Source organism: Vombatus ursinus, unplaced genomic scaffold, assembly GCF_900497805.2.
Source record: "Vombatus ursinus unplaced genomic scaffold, bare-nosed wombat genome assembly UNPS02014768.1, whole genome shotgun sequence".
NCBI lineage: Eukaryota > Metazoa > Chordata > Mammalia > Diprotodontia > Vombatidae > Vombatus > Vombatus ursinus.
In genome coordinates this window covers 21571056-21583529 of record NW_020954546.1, presented here as the reverse complement: position 1 = coordinate 21583529, position 12474 = coordinate 21571056, and the positions used below count along the sequence as shown (strand labels likewise).

At 46.1% G+C, this 12474-nt stretch overlaps 1 protein-coding gene across 7 annotated transcripts in view; it reads left to right on the top strand.

The window, feature by feature from the left end:
* RAP1GAP2 (RAP1 GTPase activating protein 2) overlaps positions 1-12474 on the top strand; it is a 229613-nt gene that overhangs the window by 167110 nt on the left and 50029 nt on the right. For all 7 annotated transcript variants that reach the window (XR_003569048.1, XM_027861779.1, XM_027861784.1 and 4 more), the window contains 5 exons: positions 904-936; positions 1681-1890; positions 4592-4695; positions 7235-7313; positions 8985-9038. Coding sequence is in view for 6 of the 7 variants with exons in the window: in XM_027861779.1 (XP_027717580.1) it covers positions 904-936; positions 1681-1890; positions 4592-4695; positions 7235-7313; positions 8985-9038 (480 nt within the window). In the remaining variant the exon portion in view is untranslated. The remainder of the gene's footprint in view (positions 1-903; positions 937-1680; positions 1891-4591; positions 4696-7234; positions 7314-8984; positions 9039-12474) is intronic.

Sequence of the window (12474 nt, the reverse complement as noted above, 5' to 3'; positions counted from 1 at the left end):
AGAAAGAAAGAAAGAAAGAAAGAAAGAAAGAAAGAAAGAAAGAAAGAAAGAAAGAAAGAAGAAAGAAAGAAGGAAAGAAAGAAAAGAAAGAAGGAAAGAGAAAGAAAGAAGGAAAGAAAGAAAAAAGGAAGGAAGGAAGGAAAGAAAAAGAACAAAAGAAACAGAAAGAATAAAAGAAAGAAAGAAAGGAATAGAAAAGGAAAAAGAAACTATGAGGGGCAGCTAGGTGGCAAAGTGGATAGAGCTCCAGCCTTGGAGTCAGGAGGAGCTGAGTTCAAACCCAGCCTCAGACACTTGACACTTACTAGCTGTGTGACCCTGGGCAAATCACTTAACCCTGATTGCCTCACCAAAAAAAGCCAAAACAAAACAAACAAAAAAGCTATGTGTGTGACCACTGACTGGCGAGCATCTGAACAAATTGTGGCACATAGATGTATTTGGAAATCACTGCCCCACAGGAAAGTGATGCATATGAAGAGTTCAGAGACATTTGGCTAAGACCTTTTTGAACTGATGCCCAGTGAAGTAGGCAGAGAACCAAGAGAATGATGAACAAAATGGCTTCAATCGTGTAGGAAAGGAGAGCAATCAGACCAAGCCGAATGCTGGCTCGTTGTCATTTCCACTGATGGCCCTGAGAAGAGACGGAGAAATACACCCTCCACCTTTACCTAGAGAAGCGGTCAGCCACCTCTGATGGTGGTTGGCTTGGCTTCACCCTTTTTCTGTGGGAAAGGGAAGGCTCGCTGGCTCCCAAGGAGGTTTATCTAGAAATGGCAATGATGTGAAAACAAACAATATCAATAAAACTCTTTAAAATTAAAAAACAATTAGAGGCATAAGGAGCTCCTTCATGTACCATCAGGGAATAAAAGCAGTGACTTCTGATTTGTCTTTTAGGATGACTACATCCCATATCCCAGCATTGATGAGGTGAGTAGGAGCCTCTTTCCCAGCTAAACTGCAGATTGTTCTGTAGAGAATCATCTGGGACGATGGAAGGAGAGAAAAGTCGTCCCTACCAATGATTCTATGAGAAGGGTGGTCTCCGTGCAAAGATTCTTGGGACTGGGAGTCCAGAGACTTGGATTTTAGTCCTTTTTCTATCACTGACATGCCCTGGAACCTTTGGTCAGTCACTTTCTGGACCTCAGTTTCCTTATTTGTAAAAAGGGATTGATAATCCGTAATCATTCTGAGGATACCCTGAGTAGTTGAGTCCAGAGAGTGGGGAAAAGCTATTAGAAAGGATAAGTAAACACTCTCATTCTTTCCTGGCACAAAGGCCCCGTCCCTACTCCTTGGGGCAGTGAAAAGAGCACTGGTTTTGTAGCTATAGAGCTGGCCTTACCACTTACTGTGTGACCTTGGGCAGTCTTTTAAAATCCCTGGGCCTCAGTTTCCTCATCTGTAAAATGAGCCCGCTGAGGCCCCTTCCAACTCTAGATCTATGTTCCTGTGCTTCTAAATCACTTAAAGTCTCTGGGCCTCGGTTTCCTTATCTGTGAAATGGGAGAATTAGACCAGATGGCCACTGAGACCCTTCAGGCTCTGAGTCTATGAAGCCTCTCAGATTTGGCCTCTGTCACTCCGGTCTTCAGTCACTACTCCTGAAGCCCTCCTATTGCAACAGGGCATCCAGAGGAAACTAATATGGGCCTTCCCCATTGCTTCCAGATTGTGGAAAAAGGAGGCCCTTACCCACTGGTCATCCTGCCCCAGTTTGGGGGTTACTGGATCGAAGACCCAGAAAACATCGGCACACCGACGTCGTCCGACAGCAGCATCTTCGAGGAGGAGGAGGAAAACCTCAGCCCCGGCATGTTTGGCTACAGGCTGGAGTGCAAGGGCGAAGCTCGGGCGTACAGGAAATACTTCCTAGGGAAGGTGAGCATGGGAGGCCAGGCCACAGGCCTGGGGGAGGACCTGCCATAGACCCTTCCTCTTATTCTTCCCGTCCCCTCTCCCCTCCTGCCAGTCCTTTTCTCCTCCTCCTTCTCCTTCTCCTCCTCTTCCCTTTCCCAATTTTCTGTCTCCTTTCTTAGAAGACTCCAAGGTCATGGCTGGTGAACAGAGGTGAGCTGGAGCTCCCAAGAGCTGGCTGTTAAACTTCCACTGTGAGAATTTATGCCTGCCTTGGAAATTGCCAAAGGCTACACATTGGGGCTTGGTTTTGGTTTTGTTGATGGTCTGAATTTCAGATTCAATTTAAAAGTGTGTACCACTGTACATTCCCCCCACACCCCCTCAGGGAGCTGGTTATTAAACATTTACCAGCATACCGCCACCGGTGACAGTGGTCCAAATAGTGACTCACCCTCCATATAGGGAGAGGGGCAGGATTCATGTTTATGTTTCCGTCCCTATCATTGTGTTACAGGGAAGCAACTTGATGGGATGGTCAACCTAAGGAAAAGGATCGTTTAGAAGGTAGCAGCATCAGGAAAAAAAATAATTGTGTAAAAGATTATAAAAGAAATGGGAAAAAAGAAAAAAAAAGCAAACCACTTGGGTTATTCAGTGTGTAGGGCTATCTGTACCTCAACTTCTTCCCTTCAGCATGAGTGTTTGGGAGTTGGCTGCCTGGTAAAGCCTCCTTCACTGGGATCTCACGGGTTTGGGGTCCAGTGAGAGGACCCACCCTGATTCCTTTTTTAATCCAGCTGTTATCACAGGATTACAGGAGCTCAGAGTTGGAAGAGACCACAGGCTACTGTAGAATCTTCCTGGGCCTCAGTTTCCCTCTCAGAAAATGGCCAGATGGTCTCTGACGTCCTTTCATGCTGTCAATCTATGATTCTAGGAAATGAGTTGTAGTCACAGCGGCTCACTTTTGCGCCATTTTGTTTTAAAAGTGAGGCTTCTGAATTGGGTCATGGAGTTAGCAGAGGGTGCCTCATGGCCCGGGTAAGTCAGGTCCCCTGACTGAGCCTTAGTTTCCACGTCTGGAGGAAGGAACCCAGGATGTTGAGAGACCTAGAGACTCCACCTGGTAAGGATAAGCTGAAGGACCCGAGGACATTTAGCCTGGAAACTCTAGGGGTACATGAGAGGGCCTCTCATCTGTCTATAAAGAGGCACTCTACATCTCCTACTCAGCCCCAGGATAGAGTGGGAGGTGGAAAGAGAGAGACTTGAGTGTCATGTGAGAAGCAACATGGGACAGTGGAAAGTCTGCTGGATTAGGAGTCAAAGGACCTGGGTTCAAAATCTGTGATCCCAAGGAAGAAGAGTAGAATGGGCCACCTTGGGAGGTGGGATGGTGGAGGAGAAGTTCTTTTCCTGGAAGGCAGGGAGGCTGGGTAGCTGCTTGGCAGGGCTCTTAGAGAGGGGAATCCTGCGTAAGTCAGGGGCTCAGACTTGTGGTCTCCAGGTCTCCCCATTTCTGAGGGTCTGTAATCTTTCATCTATAACACCTCACCACACTACCTACCTTGCATAACTTCAGAGGGTTGTTATTGTCACCAGAGCAATCAACATACTGGTGTGCACCCCTCCTTTATGTGCCTTTCCCTTGCTGACTGGAGTCTTTTCACCACCATTAACAACAATCTCTGTACAGATCATCCTTATTTGTTCTTCAAAGCAGCACCCAGACCTGGCAACACTTCGGTAGCTATGGAGGGCTTGAAAGTCACCAAATGACATCTCTTTAAACACATTCTATGATTCAGACTTACCTGCCCGTTCCAACTGTCTTCTATCCTCCCTTTTTTATGCAGAAAACCTTTATTTACATAAAGTAATCATATATATAAATATTCAAAACTATTAACCAAATTTATAAAAATGTCAGCTCTGTCTTGATTTTTATATTTTTTTAAAAAGCTGAAAAATGTGGTACTATATACAATCTGTGAGCTTAGTGACACCAGATATTAAAAAATTTGTCAAGAACATGTTAAGTTTAGGTGAACAAAGTAGAATTTAAATTAATTTATATAAGATCACAAATTTAATTTTTTAAAAAATCTTTTATAAGCACTAGCTATAGAAGCAGATGCTTTAAAAAAAACTTTAAGGAATTAATGAGGTTTTAAGAAATTAAGAGACGAAATTACTTTTCATCTCCAAAACACACACATACACACACACACACACACACACACACACACACACACTTAGTATAAACTAGTAAGAAAGTTCCCAGTTCTTGTCAACAGCACACTTTCCCTTTGATCCAATTCAATGAACATTTATTAAACACGTACTTTGTACAAGGCATTAGGCCTTGAGGATGCAAAAATGGAAAACAGCATAGTTAAGGACAGGTGGCAAATAAGCATGATTGAATTTGGTGGGGAGGATGCATGGATGTGTACGTGCACACGCATACACACAGTATAAATTAGCAAGAAAGTTCACAGGTCTTGCACACACACATGTGCGTGCACTCACACACACACACACATACACACACACACATACACACACACATCATTAGCAGTAAAATTTAGGCTTCCAAGCTCTCCCCATTCCTTTGAGGGCACTCAGTTCCTGGCTGAGACTTTGGAGACTTCGGTATATAAATAAGGGATGGACAGACAGCACCAGGTTTTCCAAGTTGACATACTTTTTCTGTTTCTAGGATCATTTAAATTTTTATTGTACTGCCAGTAGTCTGGGAAACTTGATTCTGTCCATCAAATGTGAAGAGGCTGAAGGCATAGAGTACCTGCGAATCATCCTCAGGTGAGAACCACGATGCTGCTGGGGGCCTGGGGTCTGCACTAGGGTTGCCCTTCTGAGCAGACCAGGGGATATGGTCCTGGACATGGCCTTGATACAGACACGGCCACCCTGCGTCTGTCTTGCTGAGATGAGGAACACTGGCTCAGCTACATCCTTGGGCTGTCTCCAAGCCTACCCAGTGCTGGAGCCCTTCATCTGGAGCAGCCATGGGCTCTGTACTCACTCACTTTGGTATATTTTTCAGCCTAGGCTGATGAGTTTTCTTCAGTGGGTTTGAGCATACTTAGGCACCGATGAGGCCAAGGTCATGGGTTTCATGATCCCCATGAGGGAATCAGAGAAAAAAAAATTCTGCTGATCTAACTTCAGACCACCCCTTTAATCCCAGTCAATCAACCAACTAATCAATCAACTATTAATTGGAGTCAGGAAGACCTGAGTTCAAATCTCACCTCAGACACTTTCTAGCTATGTGACTCCAGTTAAGTCATATAACCTGTCTGTGCCTCGGTTTCCTCATCTGCCAAAGGGAGTGGGAGTTGGGTTAGATGCCCCCTAAGACCTCATGTAGCTATAACTTTATGAACCTATGAAACACTTAGTGTTAGCCAGGCGCTGTGCCAGGAGACTGTGTGACATTTGGAAGGCCTTAGGGTATTTGAGCAGCAGCATGACATAGTAGATGGAATACAGGACCTTGGTTTAAGGCCTAGTAGGCCTCTGACTTTTATTAGCAATGTGACGACTTTAACATCTCTGAACTTCAGTTTGCTTCTCTGTAAAATGGGCATAATCACACCTCCCTCTTGAGGCTAAAATGGGATAATGTGTAGAAAGCCTTCTATAAACTTGAATGCATCATATAAATGTTTTTGTTGTTGTTGGCCCCATTTGGTGTTTTCTTGGTAGAGATACTGGAGTGGCTTGCCATTTCCTTCTCCAACTCATTTTACAGATGAGGAAACTGAGGCAAACAAGGTTAAATGACTTGCCAGGGTCACCCAGCTAATAAGTATCTGAGGTCAGCGTTTGAACTCAGGTCCTCCTGACTCCGGGGCCAGAGCTCTGTGCACTATGGCGCCACCTAGCTGCCTGTATAAATGCTATTTAGGGTTACCATGAACTTCATCTGAAATGGGGTGATGTCCCCAGTGGCACTTCTGGGGGTGGAATTCCTATGTCTTTCCAAACCCAGGGCACATAGCGGGGACACGGGGCTCCTCCATCCTGCCTCTGCCCGAAGGAGGGATGTGAGGGCAAGCAGAGACATGCACCCAAGTGATCCTGAGAGAGCCATTGACCTCTCGGGACCCAAATTTCTTCAACTATGAAATGAAAGTTAGGGTCTCAGTGGCCTTTCAGGTCCCTTCTAGCTCTAAAGTGGGGAATGGCATTGAGCTTCCAGCAGCGGTCTGCCTAGGGCCCTCCGCATCTCGTGTCCCAGCCATGATGTCGATGGGACCGGCTGGACCCTCCTTTACAGAAATCCCACACAGACAGCCTCGAAGCGTCCAGTAAGTAGGTTTCGAGGAGAGCCGTCCACGGCTCCTCTAAGATCTCTAAAGAGAATTTGATTTTACGTGTGTGAAGGGCACTTGGTCTCTAAAGGGGTCCTTTAGTCGTAAAGAAAATAATCACCCCCTTCTTGTCTGATTTATAGCAGGGAGAACAGCATGCTGAGAGTCAGAACCCGCGTTCTGGTCCTGGCACCGACGTTCACTTCCATGACCCTGGACTAATCACCGTCTCTCTCTCTCTGGGGCCTCAGTTTCCCTATTGTAAAATGAGGGGGGGTTCCTGATGTCCCCTCCAATTCTACCATCCTTTCTTATCGAGGCTGGCCCTGCTCTGTAGCTATGTAAAGTCCTCTAGATACTGGGTTTGCTCAAAGGGGGGTACACCTGGGTACCCAGACTTACCCAACAGATGGATCTGAGGGAAGTTGTTTGCATTATGGAATAATTCATCCCACAGGGATTCTTTAAATAGCCCGCTCCCCAAAGCATTTATAGTAGGATTCATAGGATTATAAATCATAGATCTAGGGCTGAAAGGGATGACAGAGAACATACCAATCCCTTCATTTTACAGAGGGAGAAACTGAGGCCTGGGGTGATCACACCACTAATTAGCATCAGAGGAGAAATTTGATGTATAAAAATCTGGTTGTTAAAACCTAAGTGTTGTTGTTGTGAGTTGTTTCAGTTGTGTCTGACTCTCTGTGACCCCATTTGCTGTTTTCTTGGTAAAGATACTGGAGCGGTTTGCCATTTCCTTTTCCAGCTCATTTTACAGATGAGGAAACTGAGGCAAACAAGGTTCAGTGACTTTCCCAGGGTCACACAGCTAGTAAGTGTCTGAGGCTGGATTTGAACTCAGGAAGATTCTAAGCCCAGTGCTTTATCCATTACGCCGCCTAGCTGCCCCAAACCTAAGTACATCTAGGATATGAAATTAGGCGCTCTTCTCCCTCCCTCTGCACCCGAACCCCCAGTCAATGCGGAGATCCTTGTCTCACTGTGCGGTCATCTTCCCTTAGGTCCAAAGTGAAAACGGTTCATGAGCGGATTCCCCTGGCAGGACTGAGCAAGCTCCCCAGCATCCCTCAGATTGCAAAGGTAAATAAACCAAAAATGAAAGCAGACTTGTCTGGGAAACCTTGGCTGCTCTAGGGGGGAGGGGTGGCCAGTTGTGGGGTTCGGACCCATCAGAACTTGGCAGTGGGACTGTCCTTTTTAGTGGGTGACACATGCCTGCCATGGGCGCCACCAGGGTTCTGCTTGGAGTTCTGCTGATGCCTGACTTCATGGCTGTGAGGGCCAGAGCTATAACTAGGGTGGGGCCATAAGGGCTTTGTTCCTAGGACACCGAATTTGAAGGGTGCTAGATTGAGAGGACACTGGCAGCACTTTGGGCCTATTGGCACATAGGAACAAAGAAGATTCACTCCTAGCTAGTCAGAACAATTAGCTAAGATAGACAACTGCTAGTTGGCAGGCTAGGTGAGGTGGTCCCAACCACTTAGTTGGTATTACTGTTCCTTACTCTTCAGAAATCCTCTACAGGTGGACCTCACATTGTGCAAGAAAATGGATTTCTTCCCCTACTCTGCCCTGCTTCTAGACCAGACCTTCCCCCAGCAGCAGGCTCATGGCAATGTCTCAGAGTCTCTGCTTCTCCCCCCAAATCCCCAAATAAAACATAATTTGTGCTGCTTGACCAGGGACAAAAATTCCTGGTTATAGCTCTGGTGAGTGGGCTTGGGGCTAGGTAATAATAGAGGGCCATTCCAGACTCACAACCATAGGGTCAGGGTAGGAAGGGCAACCTCTCAGGCCCCCTAAATCCCCTTGGTATTGAGCATAGCTTTGCCTCAGGTTGGCCCTAGTCTGTGGTTCTGTGTACGGGACATATTCTGGGGACCATGGTGAGTTAGACCTTGGAGCAGACATAAAGTTGGAAAATAGCAAGGATGGACGTCCTTACCATCAAGTTGCCCTTTCTCCTGAATTCCTTGCCTCTGAGAAGTCATCAATGCCAGGAAGAGACCCAGAAGTAAATGCTGTGTCTGATTCCCCATTCCTGGGTTCCAATGGAGAGGTACTATGGGAGATCTGGGCTGGGGGAAGAGCCTTCAATGACTACAGAGGATGAGCTCAGCCCTAAGGAACAAGGCCCATGGTTGGGAGAATCACAGTACTTCCCTAGATAACAGCAGATTTCTCTCTTCTTTTCATCAACACAAGCTCCCCTCTCCTCCCTCCCACATTCAGCCATGCTCTCTGGCCCCCTGAAGAATTTTCTAATGGGCCCTGTGGATTCCCAATGTCACTCTTCCTAAATAAGGTCATCTAGGGAGTTGCTTGCTGAAACATGGTGGCCATGGAGTGATCTGAGTTGTGAGAGAGTCAATTAAAGAGCCATGGATGTTAGGGAGGGAATAAAGGGTACATGAGTAGGTGTGTGGGTGGAAACAGAAGTCCTGGGGTGGGGGATACTTAACAGGCCTCCCTTCCTCACTAAGTAATTCTGAAATTGGGGGAGAGGTCCTTTTGTAGATCCCAAAGAGTGGGGAGGATATTCCATGATCATTTTGGGAAGGACATGGTCTCTTTTCCCTCAGAGAAAAAAGGAATGGTACATGTGTGTGTGTGCATGTGGGCATGTGTGTGTGCACGTGTGTGTGCATGCATGCACGTGTGTGTGTGTGTGTGTGTGTGTGTGTGTGTGTGTGTGTGTGAAAGGGAGGCCAGGGTCAGTCTCTCAAGCTTGATCTTGTCTTTCTGCAGGCTTTCTGTGATGATGCCGTGGGACTGAAATTCAATCCCATCCTGTACCCCAAGGTGAGAATACCCAGGACTACCCCTCCCATGCCCATGAAGCCCTACCTGGAAATGTCTCCTCTTTCCTCCAGCTCAGCATCCCCCAGAAACAGTTCTCATGATCTCATGACCTACTGGCCAGGAGTCCTCTCTACCCCAGCCTAGGAAGGTTTTCCTCATCTTGTTCTTGTTCATTGTGATTTTTTTCTTGGTGGTGGGGAAGGGACCAGACCTGAAATTTCACTGGTCTTGGTAACTCCCAGTGAGAAAAAGCCTTCCAGCAATGCAGGTCAGCACCTTGTCTGTCGCTTCTAGTCTTTTAGAGAGCTGCCTTGGGCACTGAATTGGCCAGGGACACACGTCAGGGGCAAGACTTGGGCCCAGAGTGTCCTAATTCTGAGGCTGGCTCTCTATCCTTTATACCACCACCCATTTCTTTATTGCTTATTGTAATAACCATTTATTTTTGGTTTGAAAGTCTCCCACTTTTATTTTTTTAATAATTAATTTATTTTTAGTTTTCAGCATTCACTTCCATAAGATTTTGAGTTTTAAATTTTCTCCCCCTCCCTCTCCACCCCCAAAAGATGGCATGCAATCTGATACAGGCTCTACTTATACATTCATATTAAGCATATTTTCCCATTAGTCATGATGTAAAAAGAAATTAGAACTAATGGGAGGAACCATGAGAATGAAGCAATAAAATAAAACAACAAAGGAAAAGAAGAGCAAATAGTCTGCTTCCATCTGCATACAGACTCCATAGTTCTTTCCCTGGAGGTGGATAGCATTTTCCATCACAAGGCCTCTGGAGATGTCTTAGATCCTTGTATTGCCGGAAAGGGTTAAGTTTATCAATATTAGTCATCGTACAACGTGGCTGTTACTATGTACAACGTTCTCCTGGTTCTGATCACTTCACTCAGCATCAGTTCATATAAGTCTTTCCAGGTTTTTCTGAAGTCTGCCTGCTCATCATTTCTTATAGAGCAATAGTATTCCATTACATTTCATATACCACAACTTGTTTAGCCATTCCCCAATTGACGGTCATCTCCTCAATTTCCAATTCTTGGCCACCACAAAAAGGGCTGCTATAAATATTTTTGTACATGTAGGTCCTTTTCCCATTTTTATGATCTCTTTGGGATACAGACCTAGAAGTACTATTGCTGGGTCAAAGGGTATGCACAATTTTATAGTCCTTTGGGCATAGTTCCAAATTGCTCTCCAGAATGTTCACAACTCCACCAACAATGCATTAGTGTTCCAATTTTCCCACCTCTTCTCCAACATTTATCATTGTCCTGTTTTGTCATATTAGCCAATCTGATAGGCATGATATGGTACCTCAGAGTCGTTTTGATTTACATTTCTCTAATCAATAGTGATTTAGAACATTTTTTGTATGATTATAGATAGCTTTAGTTTCTTCCTCTGAAAACTGCCTGTTTGTATCCTTTGACTGTGATAACCATTAAAAATCATCTTGGCCCTTCTTGCTCTCATTGCTGGTCTATGCATATCCCAGCTCTAGGTCCCAGGTCTCCATCTTGTCCAGGTCTCCATCTTCTCTGAATGGATCACTTCCCATGGTGGTCCATACCAGGGGAAAGGTGAATGACATGCCATCCCATAGGCTGCCACAGCTGGAAGGGGAGGGGCCCTTGTGATTAGGTAGTCTAGTGGCCCTCAAAGGTTATGTCACAACACTCCAGGGGGCCCCAAGCTTCCCAAGGAGTGCCCTGAGTTGCATGAAGCTTAAAATCATATGCAAATGAATCTTAGACCATCCTGTAACTTTCTGAAATTCATCATAGCAAAGAGTAATATTGGGCTGGGAGCAAAAAAAAAAAAGTCTGAAAACCACTAATCTTGTTCAAGCCCTTCATCTTATAGAAGGGGAAACTGAGTCCCAGAGAGGGGATGTTATGGCCCAAGGTCACCACTGAGTTGGTGGTGGAAGCTTCTGGGTTAGAACCCAGAACTCCAGACTCCCAGTTCAATGTTCTTTCCACTACACCATGCTGTCTTCAGCAATCAGGTGCTGGAGTGAGGACAACAGAAAAGCGAGGTGCTGATGTCCCAGATGGCATGGACAGCATGCGGCTTGATATCCTGAAACAAATTGCTGCTTGTGTAGATAAGCAAAGGTTCCTGCTCCCCTGCTCCCCCACACCCCTGCCATACCCTCAGGGTGGCCATCAGGGCTGGGAATCACTGTAGTGTTTCAGCATGTGCACATGAAACAGTTTTTTAAAAATTGAAGTCCAGGAAATGACTTCAGGTTGCTGATGAGGCTCTCTGGTCTCCAAACCTTTCTCCAGCTCTGGCTAATAAACCAGAGGCCAGTTATACATGAGGATATTACTTGGTTTCCTTAGGACATGGCCTGTTCTTGACCTCAATTCAGGTCTGGGGGAAAACAACAATAAAAAAACCCATAAGCCTCAGCTACAGGCCAAGCAGACCAGGCTAATTAGATGTGGACCAGGAATCGTCTCAGGGAAAACAAAAACCCACAGCAGCCATCCCTGTCTCAAAACCTGCCAGCCTTGGGTGAGAGGCTGAGCTTCCCCGGCTCCGACCAAGTGCCGAGACTCTCAGAAGTACTCAGGGTTTGTGTCGGATCGGGGGACTGAGGCAAGCACACAGCACCAGAGGATCAGTAAGAAACAGAATCCAGTGCAGATGGGATCTCCCCATCCTGGCCGGGAGAGCTGAGTAGCCCGTGAAGAGACTGGTGGTTTGGTTTTTTTTGTTGTTGCTTTTTGTTTTTTTAGTGAGGTAATTGGGGTTAAGTGACTTGCCCAGCGTCACACAGCTAGTAAGTGTCAAGTGTTTGGTCTGAGGTCACATTTGAACTCAAGTCCTTTTGGCTCCGGGGCCGGTGCTCTATCCACTGTGCCACCTAGCTACCCTGGGACTGGTGTTTCAATGAAGGTAACCGTGATCTGCAAGTCCAGAGAAGTGGGGCTGTGGTCGCTCATCTGCCAGGCAGTGGCTTCATGCCCTGGGGAGCAAATAAGAGCAGGGCCCGCAGAGCCAGGCAGCCTTGATTCCTTGGCTAACTCTCTTAGGTGTGTCTCCACTCAGTGTCACTGACCACACACACATACACAAACACTTTATTTTTGTCCAGACCTAGGATTTCACTAATCTAGGCAAAGAACCTCCCTCTATCAATGCATGTCAGCACCAGCTCTGTAATACAAAATCACAGAGCTCCCCAGGGCACTGAGAGGCTCAGGGACCTGCTTAGGGTCACCCAGCCAAGATGTGTCAGAGACAGGACTTAAACCCAGGTCTGCCTGGCTCTAAGCCCAGCTCCTTATCCCCTGTGGCATGCGGTCATGAGATTGATATGGGTAGTCAGATGGATGGGTGGATGGATAGATAGATAGATAGATAGATAGATAGATAGATAGATAGATAGATAGATAGATAGATAGAT